The sequence below is a fragment of the Anguilla rostrata genome, chromosome 6, assembly GCF_018555375.3.
Source record: "Anguilla rostrata isolate EN2019 chromosome 6, ASM1855537v3, whole genome shotgun sequence".
In the NCBI taxonomy this organism is placed as follows: domain Eukaryota; kingdom Metazoa; phylum Chordata; class Actinopteri; order Anguilliformes; family Anguillidae; genus Anguilla; species Anguilla rostrata.
In genome coordinates this window covers 49,459,591-49,478,282 of record NC_057938.1, presented here as the reverse complement: position 1 = coordinate 49,478,282, position 18,692 = coordinate 49,459,591, and the positions used below count along the sequence as shown (strand labels likewise).

General features: G+C 39.1%; 2 protein-coding genes and 1 long non-coding RNA gene across 3 annotated transcripts in view; 1 reads left to right on the top strand and 2 right to left on the bottom strand.

Moving 5' to 3' along the window:
• The first annotated feature begins 304 nt into the window (after positions 1–304).
• Positions 305–6,108, top strand: mep1a.2 (meprin A, alpha (PABA peptide hydrolase), tandem duplicate 2). Its single transcript, XM_064340293.1, has 14 exons — positions 305–473; positions 563–587; positions 684–737; positions 864–904; positions 990–1,065; positions 1,199–1,316; positions 1,869–2,044; positions 2,392–2,613; positions 2,737–2,883; positions 3,212–3,427; positions 3,823–4,266; positions 4,702–4,869; positions 4,952–5,165; positions 5,838–6,108. The coding sequence occupies exons 1-14, from the start codon at positions 417–419 to the stop codon at positions 5,998–6,000; spliced, it is 2,121 nt and encodes a 706-aa protein (XP_064196363.1). The 5' UTR covers positions 305–416; the 3' UTR covers positions 6,001–6,108.
• A 215-nt stretch (positions 6,109–6,323) lies between these two features.
• LOC135257500 (adhesion G-protein coupled receptor F1-like) overlaps positions 6,324–18,692 on the bottom strand; it is a 47,720-nt gene continuing 35,351 nt past the window's right edge. The window contains exons 17-30 of the mRNA XM_064340292.1: positions 13,404–13,448; positions 12,890–12,999; positions 12,489–12,550; positions 12,023–12,162; positions 11,686–11,880; positions 11,149–11,349; positions 10,749–10,880; positions 10,093–10,274; positions 9,289–9,459; positions 7,765–9,099; positions 7,488–7,529; positions 7,275–7,334; positions 6,871–6,934; positions 6,324–6,627 (exon numbers count right to left, since the gene is read on the bottom strand). Coding sequence (XP_064196362.1) covers positions 6,554–6,627; positions 6,871–6,934; positions 7,275–7,334; positions 7,488–7,529; positions 7,765–9,099; positions 9,289–9,459; positions 10,093–10,274; positions 10,749–10,880; positions 11,149–11,349; positions 11,686–11,880; positions 12,023–12,162; positions 12,489–12,550; positions 12,890–12,999; positions 13,404–13,448 — 2,813 coding nt within the window. The 3' untranslated portion in view covers positions 6,324–6,553. The remainder of the gene's footprint in view (positions 6,628–6,870; positions 6,935–7,274; positions 7,335–7,487; positions 7,530–7,764; positions 9,100–9,288; positions 9,460–10,092; positions 10,275–10,748; positions 10,881–11,148; positions 11,350–11,685; positions 11,881–12,022; positions 12,163–12,488; positions 12,551–12,889; positions 13,000–13,403; positions 13,449–18,692) is intronic.
• On the bottom strand, positions 15,790–18,531 carry LOC135257502 (uncharacterized). Its single transcript, XR_010330664.1, has 5 exons — positions 18,485–18,531; positions 17,751–17,798; positions 17,255–17,302; positions 16,030–16,077; positions 15,790–15,826 (listed from the first exon to the last, which is right to left on the bottom strand). It is a non-coding gene; the product is annotated as an uncharacterized LOC135257502 (long non-coding RNA).

Sequence of the window (18,692 nt, the reverse complement as noted above, 5' to 3'; positions counted from 1 at the left end):
GTACCTCAGAAACTCCCCGAATGGGGCTACAGAATCCAATTCACAGCATTCGTCCAAATACAGTTGAGATAATTGCAAAAAGGATTTAAATGCACTGATGTAAATTAAACATCAAAATTAATACTTAATACCTTCATACTTAAAAAAACACCCCCATAACTGTCATAAACTTTTTGATAATCATTTAAGAAAAATGATAAGATAACGCATAGACAAGTGCTGACAGTTGCAAAGCAAACGTAACTGAGAATGACTGAATGGCTCCAAGTATTTATGTCTTTTACGGATATCATAAAGAAGGTATTTTGACACCAGCAATTTCTGCTTATGATATTTAGCTCAAAGTACATCTGTGTCCCTTGTTTTTACAGAGGCGTTTACGCTGCAAGAGAAACGCGTGTCTTTCTGGACTAAACATGGTCTTCAATCCATCATTCAGAATCATTGTTTTGACTATATTCGTTATATTCAAGGTATGTGTATCCTACTTAAACTGCGTAAGCTGTCCCTTTCTAGCAACGCAGTGAAATTTTGGGATTGTAATGGTGTCTTTCATTTTCAGGTTCAAGCAATTCCAGCACTTCCTGGTATGGACATTTTATAATATAAAATTTAATAACTGAGGTGATGTTTTACTCGTAAACATGTGAAATTGTATATTTTTGTTTTCTTTTGGCGAATAGATGGTGAAGCTGACAGAGGGGAGTTAAGGGATGATATTCCTGAAATAAATCTAGGTAATATTCTCTTCAAAAATATTTGATTTGTCAACTGAACATTATAGTGTATCCCTAAAAAATATCTTACAGTTAAAACTGATATATTGCTGTTCCCATAACCGCAGTAATATTGCTGTGTTTCAGAATCCGAGAGAGAACTGTTTGAGGGGGATATTGCAGGAGATGTAAGCGAACTTATCTACAGTAAACTTGTATGACTAAACAAAGGCTATTGCATTTATTCACTGCATTTTGTTTGTTTTTTTTAAGCCAAAAAGAAACGCAATATTGGATGAGACTGCAAGATGGAAGTTTCCCATACCTTACATTTTAACTGATTCATTGGGTAAGTAATAAAAGCTTTACACACGGTTGAAAAGCTAACAACTGAGTGTGTTTGCCCGCTTTTAGGTTTTGATGGCATAAAAGCACTTAATATTTTAAATTCCACTGAAACCATTTAATTTTCTATTTTAAAGATCTGAACGCAAAAGGCGTGATTCTCCAAGCATTTGAAATGTACCGTCTGAAATCGTGTGTGGACTTCAAACCCTATGAAGGAGAGGAAACGTACCTGTCCTTCACGAAACTGAGCGGGTGAGCTTAGCCGAAACAACTTGTCTGCTTGTTCGACTTTGGTTTTTACGACCCCTGTTGTGGGTTAATATAAATACGATATCTTAAGGAATAAACAGATTTGACTATGGCCGAGCTATGGACGGAATTTGTGAGATCTTCAGTATTCTTATTTAAGCTTGTGTGTATTGTATTTTCCATTCACAGAGTCTTCCTTAAAAAAAGAAGAAGCTAAAAACCTTAACAGATCAATTTCTCCAATCATCATACTCAGCAGGATTCCAGAAATATCATTATCAATATACAGATGTCGTGAAACCGCCTTTTTCTATCTAGTTAGAATCGAAAAATATTCTTCATAAATTTGAAAGTGGGGTTTTTGGGGGAAGAGTTCAGCACCAGTTTGCACAAATTTTGAGGTGGTTGGAGATAGCTCCCATTCTACCAGATGTAATTTTCTGAGAGAATCTGCTCCACTGATAAACACTTTGTTCAGTTGCAGGTGTGAACGAGCAATGAATTGTATTATATTGTATTTGGAAGACAGCGTTGTTGTAACAATCACACTGACAGATGCTGGTCGTTTGTGGGAGATCTGCACGAGGGCCAGAATGTTTCCATTGGTGAGAGGTGTGACAGCAAGGCCATCGTTGAACATGAGCTTCTGCACGCGCTGGGATTTTACCACGAGCAATCCAGATCGGATCGGGATGACTATGTCAAGATCTGGTGGGATCAAATCATTCCTGGTATGTTCCACGCTAAATTTTCTGAAAATGATTGAAAAAACACTGTGGCAATCTCAACCAAACTGAATGGTAGTTCAGATTCAAACCTTAGGAATTTAAAATACCTGATCCTTATATTAGATTTAAAGTAGCTATTCTAGTTTGATTGCAATTCTGTTCTCTAGAGATTTAAATTCCTAAATTGGTTGCTTTTTGTCTGTGTGCCTTTTTGCATTTGCTTTGTATCTTCCTAAAAGATATACCACTCACATTAGGTTACTCTGATATAAGGCTTTATACCATTAGTAAGTAAACAGCCCAGACATATTTGTGTTATTCAAAGGATCCAAATCTTTATATTTTCACAGGAAAGGAGCACAACTTCAACAAGTATGAGGACGACTTCATCACCGACCTGAACACGCCCTACGACTACGAATCAATAATGCACTACAGGCCCCTCTCCTTCAACAAGAACGAATCCGTGCCCACCATCACCACGGCCATCCCGTTCTTCAACGAGATCATCGGCCAGCGTCTGGACTTCAGTGCGGTTGACCTGGTCAGGCTGAACCGCATGTACAAGTGCGGTAAGTGCAGCAGTCTCACGGAGAGCTTTTCCTCTGGGCAGAAAATATTTTTTTTTGGGGGGGGGGGCACAGGTTTCAGGGTCAGCGTTCCTCATTTCCTGTCATCGCCGGTTCCTGTTTCAGCTGCCACGGTAACCCTCTTGGACCAGTGCTCCTTCGAGCAGATCAATATATGTGGCATGACCCAGAGCGAGGAGGACGATGCCGATTGGGTCCAGACTCTGAGCACCTCTGGGTCAGAGGATCAAACCCTGGCTGGGCGCTGCAGAGGTAAAATACTTTTACTGCTACTGCTGCTGCTACTGCTACTACTGCTGCTGCTACTGCTACTACTGCTGCTGCTACTGCTACTACTATTACCGACGATGACAATAATAGTTCATTGTATTTATGTAGTTTTTCTCACTCTTAAATGCTTTACAGTGATGAGGAGGAAATCCACCTCAACCTCCACCACTGTCAAAAAAAACAAGAATGAAGTTTGCAGCATCTGTCGTATTTGTGCTTAGACTCGCTCAATAACTGTAATTTAATAAGGTGGGAGTGCAAGTTTGGAAAATGACCATGGTCTTAACTCATAGCACACGCTCTCTTGCAGATGCTGGATATTACATGCAGTTCAAAACCTCCGGATTGGAAGTGGGTAAAAGTGCCGTCCTGGAGTCTCGTATTCTGTACCCCAAGAGGACCCAGCAGTGCCTTCAGTTTTTCTACAAGACCACAAGGAACACCAGCGACGTGCTCGTCATCTGGACCAAAGCGGACGATGGGACAGGGAACGTCCGTAAACTCAAGAAAGTGCACACCATCAAAGGTGCTCCATGTACACGTTTACCAGTATTACTTAAACCACTACGTAATGATAAGTGTACTGTTTCTGCCTATGCATGTGAGGTAACTTGACTGTTAATCGTTCAATGTTTTCAGAAGGTGTTTGAGAATTTGTTTGACTATGTGTGTGGTTTTCAGATTTTGTGGGAATCCAGTGGAAACAGCCTACATTTTACGTAATACATTTCGTATTGGTGTTGTCTAGAATGTCTCTTAAGAAGGCCTAGTCATTTTTATTGAAGTGTAATATGGTGTAAGATTCATACAGAAGTTTTTTTGGTAGATCATATTTAATTAAAATGTAATTACCCTATTGGAACAGATCTGTGGAGTAACAAAACATCTTCAGTTCTTGTTTTTGCCTCTGTTCTTTTTCAGGCGATGGAGATGAGTCCTGGAAGATCGCTCACGTGACGCTCCAGAGCAAGGACAAGTTCCGCTACGTCTTCCAGGGCGTCGCTGGGCCGGGCGCAAGCGGCGGCATTTTCATCGACGACATAACCCTGTCCGAGGCTCGTTGCCCCGGCAACGTCTGGCAGATCCGCAACTTCACCCGCCTGCTCCAGACCACGCCCAGCGGCGAAGCCATCGCCAGTCCGCTCTTCTACAGCCCCGAGGGCTACGGCTATAGCGTCCGAGTGTACCCCAACGGCAAAGCCGCCGCCGTGGCGGGCTATGTGAGCGCGTACCTCCACCTGTCCAGTGGGGAGAACGACGGGGTGCTGGAGTGGCCGGCGGCGGACCGCCAGGCCACCGTAATCGCCATGGACCAGGATCCGGACGCGCGGCTTCGAATGTCGGCCAGCAGGAGCTTCACCACGGGTAAACCGCCACCTTCGTCCGGATTATTTAAAGCCACTTGTTTTCTTTCTCTTCTGGTTTGGATTGTCCCGTTTTTTTGTTTTTGTTTTTTTTTGGCCAGTTATGCAGCACCCCGCGGGACTGCTTTATACAGGTAACCCTGGCAAGGTACCAGTTCCTCTTTGAGGGGCCCTAAGCAGGATTTCATTTGGTTGCCCCCCCCCCAACTCCCCCCCCCCCCGCCCCCGCTCGGGCAAACCTAACATTATAAATGAAATGTATTTTAGAATAAGTATGTTGCTTATTGGGTCGGGCCAGCTCTCTCCTCTTTCACACACTGAAACAGCGTCTTAGGGGATGAGCAAGGACAGGCTTGCATTAATCACGGTGACACTGTGACTCTTTTTCAAATGGGTGAATTCCGAAGTGTCAGTATGCGCTTCCGGTGTTTCCCAGAATTGGACCCCATGTGGAACAAACCAAGCTCCGGAGGAGTGTGGGACGAGTCCTGCCAGTGCTACAGAGGCCCTGAATTTGGCTGGAGCACTTTTATATCACACCAGCAGCTCATGAGGAGAAGCTTCCTGAAGAACGATGACCTCATTATAACCGTTGACTTTGAAGGTAAATATATTCAAAACTAGCTCCCAGTCTTTTAATGGAAATACACAAATGTGCACATTGGTGTGACCGTGAACACTTTCAGATCTGACCCATCTGGTGAAGTCAGAGGTTCCCGTCAAGCCAAAACCAGCCGGTCCTCTGCGGGACCGGGTGGAAACGTCCCATCAGAATCCTGTGGGCCCCGCTGAGGTCCCGAAACAGCGAGAGGCACGATCCGTCCTCGCCGATCCATGCCGACCCAACCCCTGTCTCAACGGGGGAGCGTGCGTAGAGCGACACGGACAGGCAACATGCAGGTGAAGCAAACTCCGCCCGTCTCAACCCAAGTCCAGCCCACACCCGACAAAATCATTTGTAATATGATGTGATAAGCACACACACACAAAAAAAATACTGTAAATAAATAAATGAATAAATAAATAAATACCTCTCTGTAAATTAACAGTGCATGAGTGCCATCGTCTCTCACATCATACTTCTCTCTGCTCAGCATTTAACTGAAAGTGACGTGTTTTACATAAATTTAGGCCAATACTGCAGCCATTATTTAGTGATGATTGGTTTTTGATTTGGCAGGGCCCCGTTTACAGTCAAAGTCACTAATACTGCAGGACATTCTACAGTAACAGGGGTACAAACTATGGGTCACAACCCAAATTACGGGTCACCGGTGTTATCTATTGGGGCGATGGAATTATTATGAGTGATGCTAGCTGGTAAATAGAGATATTAGCTGCTTGATAGCTTAGGAGTTGAAAAACAAATTGTTATGAAAAAATTTGCTAATTCGGGTTGGGATGCCACAAACATGAATAAATTTTCATTCGGTCAGTGCTAAAAAAAAAAAAAAAAAAATCTAATAAAAAAAGGATGTGCAGTCCCGTTGTGTGCTCAGGAGAACGACTGCAGCTCTGGGCACTGATTACTGCACGCATGCGGTGGACAATGCATTTTCTCGTTCGCTGCAGATGTGCAACGAGCCGGGCCACGTTCTACGTGGGCGAGATGTGCGAGAGCCAGCGGATCGAAGGAAATGTCCTCGGGGTGCTGATTGGTGGAGCCGCCGGCACGGTCGCTTTGACGGTGGCTATCATCGCGGTCATCCGGAGAAGGAACACTGAGGGTTTTTAACACGCCGCGTTGGTCACTTTTAGCAATGCCTTTTTCCTCCTCACAAGGAGTCATAACAATTGATATGATTTTGGTTTTTTCATTAAATTCATGAAATTATTTTAGAAATGTGTTTTGTGTTCCCTTTGTCGAATATTACATTCTGTCCAAAGATCTGAAACCTTGACAAATGTACAGTGTGACAAATATGCAATAATAAAGAAAATCAGGAAGGGGACAACCATTTTCATGACACTGTATAATATATTTGAAGGAAAACACATTTTCAACATACAAAAAAGGCATTAAAACACATACAATATAGTGCTATTCAACGGTTATGTATTTTGTATGGTTAGTACCAAAATCATGATGCATTTGGTATGGCTAGTGCAAAACCGTTAAGACAAAATAGTATTTACAAAATGAGAAGAATGTGAAGAAGAATAACAATCTTGACAAAGAACGGTGCTTTGTAAACTAATAATATGCATTGACATTTGGCCATTAGTATGTCCATGATCTTGATGGGTATATAATTATATAACAACATAGACAGCCATGCTGAACAGCACTAAGTATTTAGGAAAGACTGTGAAGCAGGAGTTGATTGGGTTGAGGATGCAGCCTCTGAGACATGATGTGTTTCTGGGGGAAAAAAGTAATTTTTGGTGTTGCTGTGAATTGTGAAGTTACATGGGGTCTTACATGACATGACACTCTTATGATTGTGCTGCAAGTCTAAAATGTCCTTGATTTAACTGGAAATGAGTATTGAAGGAGTATGTCCAAACATATAAGACCCACAGACACCAACCATAATGTATTTCAAATAATGTACAATCTCACACTTATGTGTTTTATAGGTAGCTCTCAATCAAGTCCACTTACCTCTTCTGTGTCGTCTTTGAAACAGACCCAATCCACTTGACGAAGAGGGATTTAGACTTGTGCTCTATAAAATAAATATTCAGGATTAAAAACATACTATGCGGGATTTTTAGCCTTGCTGTGACCCTGTGTTTAAAATAAAAGTAGTCTCGTCCTCATCAACCCCACCCACTCACCTCCATTTTTTGATTTTATATCCATTTTTTTATTTTTATATCTGTTTTTTTTCATAGCTGTAACCATCAAGGAAAGCAATTCCAAGGTTGGTTTTTGAACGAGCCCTGTTGGCTTGTTGTTTCACTTTGCTGTACTTGTGCTTCTTCAGTTGCATCATTGCAGTTGCTAGCTACAAACGATCTGCTAACACCTGAGCCACACCCACCCCTCCTCACACAGACACTTACCCTTGTGCGGTTGGAACTTGGGTGTACAAATGAAAATCTCCCTGCTAATGCTGCTAGTATCTGCAGGAAAAGAACAGGCAATTACTCCAGGAAATGACAAATATTCTGAACACAAGATGTTCTGCACAAAATGTTTTTAAAAAAAATTGTTTTCTTCTAATTGTTTCCAGAAATAAATTCACATATAAATAATGTTAAAACTCCAGAACTTACCCTGCTGTCTAACAGTATTCCAAACACTAAAACAAAGAAACCCTTCACAAGAAAAACACAAAGCATTAATTTTAGTTTTTAGCATCAGTGTTGGCAGACTAAATAATTGTGTAAGACGCAACCAGTATATATATATATGTACTGAAAAGCAATAATTCCTTTAAATACTCTATACATTTTGCATATATCATTTTATTTCATGCAGATACATCAAATAAACTAAGCATAACGTAAAATCACTTGGATAAAACCAGAATGAATAAACATCTATGAGTACCTGTAATGAATTGAGAACGGTGAACACAATGTGGAGGCCAATGTTTTTTGGTTCGATCATAATTCCTATTCCGAATCCCCACGTGAGTCCAAAGAAAGGGGTGAGGACAGCGATGCACCTTGCGATGACCACCACTGCATTTCTTTCGTCTGTCTGGTTCTCTCCCACTCCCCTCCGTATCAATTTATACAGGACCACAATCAGGATGATAAAATTTATGGCCACTATGGCCAGGGCAGGAATCACAAAAGCAAGGAGGGCCTTTGTCTGAAACCAGTTGAGCCAGCAAGCGTCCTTTTGCTGGAAGTATCCATTCTGTGGTGCCGTAACTGCAACCGTGACAACAGCAATGATTAGGGGGGCGCCATAGCCTACCGTGAAGCTGATGGCCATCATCACCCTCTTGGACATGTGAGAGAAGACCATGACCATGTGGTAAAAAAGCAGGATGCCTGAAATCAACATCCAGAAGAACAAGGCCAGGTAAAAGAAGTGGATGAAAAAAGTTGCAGCACTGCAGGGTCCAACTGGCGTCTTCTCATCAATATCCGATATGCCCGCCCCAATCATAAACCATATGTTTGCGATCAGCAGGGACACAGCGATGTTGACGATGGTGACGTGCCGCATGTGCGATATGTTGTTTCTGGTGACGGCGGTCCAAACGATGGCTTCAATGATGAGGCACAGGACCAGGCTGCCCATTGATATGCCCACTCCAATGTAGGTGATGAAATCCAAAAGGCGACTGATTGCTTCGGGGATGAAAGGTGACATCAATATGGAGAAGGAGGTCAGGTGGTTACAGACGCACGTTATGCTCTCGTTCCCGTCAGTTTGCACCTCGCACCCTGATGAGTCCCAGGCTGTTTCTGTGAAGTTCCAGAAGACACACTGTGGATTGCCCAGTGTTGTGTTTCTTATTTTGAATGTCAGAGTAACGTTAGCAACTGTGCTGTTCGTGTAGGCTAATACGACAGCTCCATTAATTGTGTTATCCGAACTGGTGAGGTTCCGTGGCGGTAAAACTATGTCCAGGGTGCGAAAGTGTACAGTAGTAATTTCAGTTTGGAAGCGAGGCATTGATTTCAACACGCTTAATTTGTCATTTGAATTTGAAAAGGATATGTTGTAGTCATCAAAGAATATTGTTTTGTCCAACTGCATTGTGGATGTGGTTATGTTGATGAAAGTGTCTTCAATGACCTTTACGATTTCCTCTACTGAATTCAGTAAGTCAGAGCTAGTCATGTTGTTGACGTTGTCTGCATTTAATATGTCCCATGTTCCTTCCGTTTCTTTAGCAACTAAAATATCCACAGTATTCAGAAAATTCTGAAAATGAAAAAGGAAAACTCAGTCAGACTCAGAATGTCACTGTGCTTCAACCTTGCATATGCATGATAATTGGTTGTCTTGAAAAAAAAAACTGAAAGAAGGTAAATATGAGGCGATGCAATGCTACAGTATTATAGTGAGTATAAATGTTGTCACCTAGGAAAATAAATAGCCAATATTTCATACCTCAATCACAGTACTGCTGACATCAGTTCCATTTGTAACATTTACAATATTGTTCAGTATGTTCACAACGGCCACAATATTTGTAGTTGAAATGACTGCTTCATCTTTTGATATCCCGGTGACATTACGTAGTTCCATCACAAAATCAGCAATGCCTTCTTGATCCAGAACCTGCAGGTTAGAACAAAAGAGATGGCAAAATGAAATATCTAATTTGTTGAGGGTTATCATCGCCTCTGAGCCTCCTTCTCTGGTGGAAGAAGTAAGGCCTATGGGGCTTTCAGGAGGACGTTCCAGTCACTCTCAGAGCCCAGATGAGGCACAGAGGGCAGGCCAACTGGCAGCGGCTCTAGGTACCGACGCACAGCGGGTTCCTCCTGGATGTTCCTGGCGGCCGTGCCACACCGGGCCCTGGCCTGTCGATTCAATGACACCAGCTGCAGTTCCCTGATCAGACAGAGGGGTCACTGCCGCGCAGTCAAGAGGGGAAATCCAGCCAACTGAAACTCTCACTCCCAGGGTAAAGCTACAGTCAATTTGCGCCACTAGACTGCTGCTGACACTGCATTTGTGTATTTTTATATCACTCCTTGTTGCACATCGCTTCTTGCATCTGACTGTGCAAGTGTTCAATTAAGATTTAAACAGTTTGCGGAAGTTGAACCCATTTTCATTTCTGTTTATCGTCATTGGGTAAAATAAACAGTTCACCAATTAGGGATTATCCAAATGTATAAACGCAGTGTAACCAAATCACATGTTCTGTGGTTAGCAGTGACCTTATAATGAGGAACGGGATATTACCATTGATTTCAACTGTAGCTCCTTAATTTCTGGTAGGAGGCAGGTGCTGCTCACGACCTTCCATTTGCCATTCTCGCATCGGGCAGTTATGCTGCCCTCTGTGCCCTGTTTGCAGCCAACGACAGCGATGCCATTTTCTCTTCCAGGGCCATATTTATCGTTCTTACAATCAAATTCCTCTCCTGGAGGGAATTGTGAAAAAGATCAGCTTTACCGGACAGCGCCATTGGTCATGTGACATATGAACAGGTTAGTATTTCTCCACATGATAAACTGAGCGCACATGTACTTGGGTTAATCCTGCAATTAGCCTATGCATCCTGCAATCCTGAAATTAGCACCTAGCCTATGCTCACTGTGTGAATGCGACAATGTGTTCATTGCCATGAATAGCTGTTACATGATGAGTGTTGTGCCTTATTGGACCTGTGTTTTGTAGTTGTTCCAATGACTTTCGATATGCACTTATTGTACGTCGCTTTGGATAAACGCGTCTGCCAAATTAATGTAAGGTAATTACATGAATGCAGTCATTTAAAAGTGTGAGGGAGTATTTTTATATGGTTTATCACAAGTCATTATCATAGTGCAATTTTATGTAAACATTTTCAATAACTACACTTTCAAATCTTCAGGTCAAACCAATGAACACTGACCATCTTTGAAAAAGTGCAAGGTAACTTCCTGTGTGAAAGCCTTGTTTCTGAATGTCATTTTGCAAATGAACACTCGGGTTTCCACTTTTTGGCATCTCCTGTCCATCGTAATACAGTTATCTTCACTGAACTCTGCAGGGGGGAAAACATATTATATAAATATTAAAATATAAAACATAAAAATGTTAAAATAGATGCATAGATGTCATATTTACTTAACCATTCTGGTACGAACACATTTCTATCCAACTCTGAATACAGTGTAATTGATACTAATCATATTCATACCCGGAGAAACAACAAACACGGCATATAAGCAGGCCCTGGAAGCTCAGCTTCGTGATGAAAATATTATGTTATTAGAAATAACATCACGTTACGAAAAAAAACTGGGAATTACTCAGCGTGTCACCACTTTGTTTATCGATCCACTCTAGGCGGATGTCATGCACGTTTCCACAGCACTCCAGCTTGACCGCTGTATTACATGGACTGCTGATCACGTGGTTATTCACAAACACCGTGGGCGCAGGCAGGACTGTAACGTTCTGCTTTCGGACAAACTCCACAACGCCAATTTTCACAGAGCATTCATATGTTCCTGTGGAAATAAAGAAGATATATACACGGTCATTTAAAAAAACTTAAAAAAACACGTTTGATGTGTGGCAACAAAATCGGGGCTAAAATTCGTTCAAACAGATCATCTTTTTAAATTTTTTTAAAAAAATTTTTAATTGAGAGAATGTTGACTCCTTGGCAACCCACCCAACTGACCTGTTGACTGAAGAAATGAAGCCAAGCAATGTACAGCATTATTTTAAAAAGTTGTTAAATCTTTATGATGACTTGGGTCAAGTAAGAGTGTTGTGGACTAATAACCATTTCAGTCAATCTCAGAGCAATGGATATCTATTGCTTATTATTAATTACTCACCACTTTCAGATGTAACGAGGTTCTTTACTGTGAGACTTGATTGCTCCGTGTCGATTGTATACTTTGAATTATTTTTAATATTCTTTCCCTTCACCTTCCAGGTTACAGGATTTCCCTTTTTGTCCACAGTTGGATTACAACGCAAAGATATGCTATCTCCAGAAAACACCATAGGCAAATCCTCAAATGTATTTTCTAAAGAGGAAACACATTGGCCCACAAATAAGCACTTGCTGATTTCACATAAATACAGTGAGCTCCATAATGCTTGGGGCAAAAACGAAGAATCCAAGAATCCAAACATTATGAATTATGAAAATAGTGTTTTTGAGCTTACCTATGAGAGCTGCTGTAAAGGACATGGGCTCAACATCGTAGCTCTGAAGTGTTTCTACGACTGCTTGGTTTGCCTCCTGAATGTCAGAGGAACTGACTTTGTTTGTCCTCATTTTATAGCTTGTGATCACACTGCCACTCCTGTTTATAAGAGGAAAAATTGAACGCGATCTGAGGGACTGAAAATGACATCTCAAGAACGTTATGCACACCTTTACAGGAATGACATATACTGCATTATAGCACAGTACTGAATGGGGGACAATACCCACATAGATGCAATTACACGGTGTGGACCACTGAAAGATATTCATGTTGTACCAAAGTGAAATCTAACTCATTCATTTTCTATGTGATTCTGAGACAGTGTATGGGAGCAGGTGAGTTGGAGGGGACACCATTCGAAGTTTTGTCTAGGGCACCAGATAGGCTATAGGGCCACCACTGTACAGTTCCCGTATACTTACGAAAAGCGAACGTCTGATACTCCAATGTATTCTTGAATTGTCATCCTGTAGATTTTATCAATCTGTACGAAATAGTAATGTTCATAACCGTAAGACCAGATTATCAAAACACACAATAATTTACACACTGGAGAAATGTACGGGCAGTCAGTGGTGTTAAAACAAAGGCTTTATACAGTATAATGAAAATGTGAAAACAGCCAAATCCAGTCTTTCTAATGTACAGTAATAGATTTTCATTCAGTTTTTCACTTTCCTGAAATGAAAATATATTTTAAAGGAATGACTGAACACTAAACTGAAATAAAAAATAAATAGAAAAAGCTCAAACAAGAACTGGACTTCTGATATAACCGGAGTGACACCCAAATGACAATACATTTTAAAAAGCAAATACTCACAGCATTTCTGACGATCATTTCCAACTGAATATATTCTTGAGAGGAAGTGTCACTCAAACTAGGACTATAAATCTGGCCAATAATCCTAAATGACATCTGCAGGTCAAATTCTGCAAAACAAACATAAAAATACTAACAACTGGGCCAGAATGTTACTGAGCAGTGAGATTCAGCAGGTCCCTGTCCCTGGGACAGTTGACTGAACACACTTACCATGCTGCTTTAGAGATTGGGTACACAAGGTAATGTCTACTACTATAAGGGCCTTCATTAATTTAGGCAAAAATGCCCTCTTCTCTAATGATCAGTGTGAGCAAATGCCATGTTTGATAACTACTAATAGTTTCTTGTGGTTTTATGAGCAATAAACTGCATGTGCCAAAATGTAGAGTTTCCCTGTGATCAGCCTCACGCTTTGTGGACACAAGTTAGTTGAAGTAGCACTAAAGTAGTATTGAGAGAAGCACACTTTTTCTACTAATAATCACCAAACTGTGTGACTGATAATACTTACTTGCTGTTTTTGCTGTTGTTGTGGTCAAAATTCTGCTGGTCGTAACTTTTGAACAAAGATGACAGATTATTTCCATATACAAGCAATGCACCAAACATGTCATCAATGAAACTACATTTACTGGCAGTTCCGATTAAATCGGTTTTAAAAATACACTACGAGATCATGTTGCATGGTAAAAGAGCATCACGTGCTGAAAACTTAACATTTACTATTAACAATTAGCATATAATGAGCAATAAGCAGCACACTTTGTTAATGACAGTACTTACCAGGTGATGTGAAAGATGTTTTGGTGGAAGTAGAGGGCTCTGGTTTTTCTTAAAGGACAGAGTATTAAATGTTATGATAAGTAATCAAGTCACAATCAAACACAATATTTATTGCCTTAAGGGGCATTTACTTGCAGTTACCCCTTAAATCAGTTAAAATATCAGTTTTGAAATGTCGAGGTGAATCAAACTATTATATAATTTGCAACAAGCAGCATACTTTGTGAATGGCAATACTTACCAGGTGTTGGTTGATGTTTGGTGGAAGTAGAGGGCTCTGTTTTCTTAGGCAGTATTAATGTTATAAAACATGTCAAATCAATTACAGATATTTATTGCCCTAAGGGGCATTTTACTTGTCAGTTACCCCTTAATTAGTTAAAATATCAGTTTTGAAATGGCGAGGTGAATCAAACTGTATATATATATATTGCAACAAGCAGCACTTTGTGAATGAAATACTTACCTAGGTTGTTGTGGTAAGTGTTGTGGTGGAAGTAGAGGGCTCTGGTTGTTCTTAAAGACAGAGTATTAAATCTATATAATAATAAGTCAACCAATCAAACAGATATTTAGTTGCCCTTCAGGGGCATTTATTGCCAGTTACCTTAAATCAGTTAAAATATCAGTTTGAAATTCTGATGTGAAACAAACTATATAATATATATAAATATAATGGCAATAAGCAGCACACTTTGTTAATGACAGTACTTACCAGGTGATGTGAAAGATGTTTTGGTGGAAGTAGAGGGCTCTGGTTTTTCTTAAAGGACAGAGTATTAAATGTTATGATAAGTAATCAATAAGTCAACCAATAAAACAATATTTGCCCTTAAGGGACATTTATTGCAGTTACCCCTTAAATCAGTAAAATACATGTTTTGAAATGCCAGGTGAATTCAAACTAATTATATAATCTGCAAAAAGCAGGATATAGTGTAATGGTAATACTTACCGGGTGTTACGGTCTGTGTTTTAGTGGATGTAGAGGGCTCTGGGTTTTTAAAGGACAGTCAATCAATCTCACAGATATTTATTGCCCTCAAGGGGAATTTACTGTAGTTACCCTTAATCAGTTAAAATATCAGTTTTGAAATGCGAGTGAAACAAACTATATACTATATATTATTATATATAAATCAATGCACAAGCACACTTTGTGAATGACAATACTTACCAGGTGTTGTGCGTGTGTTGGTGGAAGTAGAGGGCTCTGGTGTTTTTAAAGGACAGTTCATCAATCAACATCTCACAGATATTTATTGCCATAAGGGGATTTTACTTGCAGTTACCCCTTAAATCAGTTAAAATATCAGTTGTTGAAAATGACATAGTTGAATCAAACTATTATATATAATTAATGCCAACAAGCAGCACACTTTGTGAATGACAATACTTACCAGGTGTTGTGAACGATGTGTTTGGTGGAAGTAGAGGGCTCTGGTTTTCTAAAGGACAGAGTATTAAATGTTATGATAAGTTAATCAATAAGTCAACCAATCAAACAAATATTTGTTGCCCTTAGGGGAATTTACTTGCATTTACCCCTTAAATCAGTTAAACTATCAGTTTTGAAATTCTGAGGTGAAACAAATTATATATATATAATTTGCAACAAGCAGCATATTGTGAATGGTAATACTTACCAGGTGTTGGTCGACTGTTTTGGTGGAGTAGAGGGCTCTGGGTTTTTTAAAGGACAGTCAATCAATCTACATGATATTTATATGCCCATCAAGGGGCATTTATGATTCTTTCAGTTACCCCTTAATAGTTAAAATATCAGTTTTGAAATTCTGAGGTGAATCAACACTAATAATATATATAATAATGCAACAAGCAGCAACTTTGTGAATGACAATACTTACCAGGTGTTGTGGTTGGTGTGTTGGTGGAAGTAGAGGGCTCTGGTTTTCTTAAAGGACAGAGTATTAAATGTTATGATAAATCAATCATAGTCAACAATCCAATATTTATTGCCCTTAAGGGGATTTACTTGCAGTTACCCCTTAAATCAGTTAAAATATCAGTTTTGAAATGCAGTGAATCAAACTATATATTAATTTGCAGCAAGCAGCACACTTTGTGAATGACAATACTTACCAGGTGTTGTGAACAATGTTTTGGTGGAAGTAGAGGGCTCTGATTTTTCTTAAAGGACAGAGTATTAAATGTTATGATAAGTTAATTAATAAGTCAACCAATCAAACAAATATTTGTTGCCCTTCAGGGGCAATTTACTTGCAGTTACCCCTTAAATCAGTTAAACTATCAGTTTTGAAATTTTGATGTGAATCAAACTATATATATATAATTTGCAACAAGCAGCATACTTTGTGAATGACAATACTTACCAGGTGTTGTGAACAATGTTTTGGTGGACGTAGAGGGCTCTGGTTTTTCTTAATGGACAGAGTATTAAATGTTATGATAAGTTAATCAATAAGTCAACCAATCAAACAGATATTTATTGCCTTTAAGGGGCATTCTATTTGCAGTTATCTCTTAAATCAGTTAAAATATCAGTTTAGAAATTCTGATGTGAAACAAACTATATAAATATATATACATAATCGGCAACAAGCAGCACACTTTGTGAATGACAATACTTACCAGGTGTTGTGAACGATGTGTTGGTGGAAGTAGAGGGCTCTGGTTTTTCTTAAAGGACAGAGTATTAAATGTTATGATAAGTTAATCAATAAGTCAACCAATAAAACAAATATTTGTTACCCTTTAGGGGTAATTTACTTACAGTTACCCCTTAAATCAATAAAAATATCAGTTTTGAAATGCCAAGGTGAATTAAACTATATATATAATCTGCAACAAGCAGCATATTGTGTGAATGGTAATACTTACCGGGTGTTGCGGTCTGTCTTTTGGTGGAAGTAGAGGGCTCTGGGTTTTTAAAGGACAGTCAATCAATCTAACAGATATTTATTGCCCATAAGGGGAATTTTACTTGTAGTTACCCCTAAAATCAGTAAAAATATCAGTTTAGAAATTCTGATGTGAAACAAACTATATAAATATATATATATATATATATATACATAATCGGCAACAAGCAGCACACTTTGTGAATGACAATACTTACCAGGTGTTGTGAACGATGTGTTGGTGGAAGTAGAGGGCTCTGGTTTTTCTTAAAGGACAGAGTATTAAATGTTATGATAAGTTAATCAATAAGTCAACCAATAAAACAAATATTTGTTACCCTTTAGGGGTAATTTACTTACAGTTACCCCTTAAATCAGTAAAAATATCAGTTTTGAAATGCCAAGGTGAATTAAACTATATATATAATCTGCAACATGCAGCATATTGTGTGAATGATAATACTTACCGGGTGTTGCGGTCTGTCTTTTGGTAGAAGTAGAGGGCTCTGGGTTTTTAAAGGACAGTCAATCAATCTAACAGATATTTATTGCCCTCAAGGGGCATTTTACTTGTAGTTACCCCTTAGATTAGTTAAAATATCAGTTTTGAAATGGCGAGGTGAATCAAACTATAGATATATATATATATATATATAATAAGCAACAAGCAGCACACTTTGTGAATGACAATACTTACCAGGTGTTGTGGTTGGTGTGTTGGTGGAAGTAGAGGGCTCTGGTTTTTCTTAAAGGACAGAGTATTAAATGTTATGATAAATCAATCAGTGAGTCAATCAATCTCACAGATATTTATTGCCCATAAGGGGCATTTTACTTGCAGTTACCCCTTAAATCAGTTAAAATATCAGTTTTGAAATGGCGAGGTGAATCAAACTATATATTTAATTTGCAACAAGCAGCACACTTTGTGAATGACAATACTTACCAGGTGTTGTGAACAATGTTTTGGTGGAAGTAGAGGGCTCTGATTTTTCTTAAAGGACAGAGTATTAAATGCTATGATAAGTTAATAAGTCAACCAATCAAACAAATATTTGTTGCCCTTCAGGGGTAATTTACTTGCAGTTACCCCTTAAATCAGTTAAACTATCAGTTTTGAAATTTTGATGTGAATCAAACTATATATATATAATTTGCAACAAGCAGCATACTTTGTGAATGACAATACTTACCAGGTGTTGTGAACGATGTTTTGGTGGAAGTAGAGGGCTCTGGTTTTTCTTAATGGACAGAGTATTAAATGTTATGATAAGTTAATCAATAAGTCAACCAATCAAACAGATATTTATTGCCTTTAAGGGGCATTCTATTTGCAGTTATCTCTTAAATCAGTTAAAATATCAGTTTTGAAATGGCGAGGTGAATCAAACTATGTATATAATCTGCAACAAGCAGCATATTGTGTGAATGGTAATACGTACCGGGTGTTGCGGTCTGTGGTTTGGTGGAAGTAGAGGGCTCTGGGTTTTTAAAGGACAGTCAATCAATCTAACAGATATTTATTGCCCTCAAGGGGCATTTTACTTGTAGTTACCCTTTAAATCAGTTAAAATATCAGTTTTGAAATTCTGATGTGAAACAAACTATATATATATATATATATATATATACACATAATCGGCAACAAGCAGCACACTTTGTGAATGACAATACTTACCAGGTGTTGTGAACGGTGTGTTGGTGGAAGTAGAGGGCTCTGGTTTTTCTTAAAGGACAGATGATTAAATGTTATGATAAGTTAATCAATAAGTCAACCAATAAAACATATATTTGTTGCCCTTCAGGGTCAATTTACTTACAGTTACCTCTTAAATCAGTTAAAATATCAGTTTTGAAATGCCAAGGTGAATCAAACTATATATATAATCTGCAACAAGCAGCATATTGTGTGAATGACAATACTTACCGGGTGTTACGGTCTGTGTATTGGTGGAAGTAGAGGGCTCTGTTTTTTCTTAAAGGACAGATAATTTTAATGTTATGATAAGTTAATCAATAATTCAACCAATCACACAGATATTTATTGCCCTTAAGGGGCATTTTATTTGCAGTTACCCCTTAAATCAGTTAATATATCAGTTTTGAATTTCTGATGTGAATCAAACTATTTATAT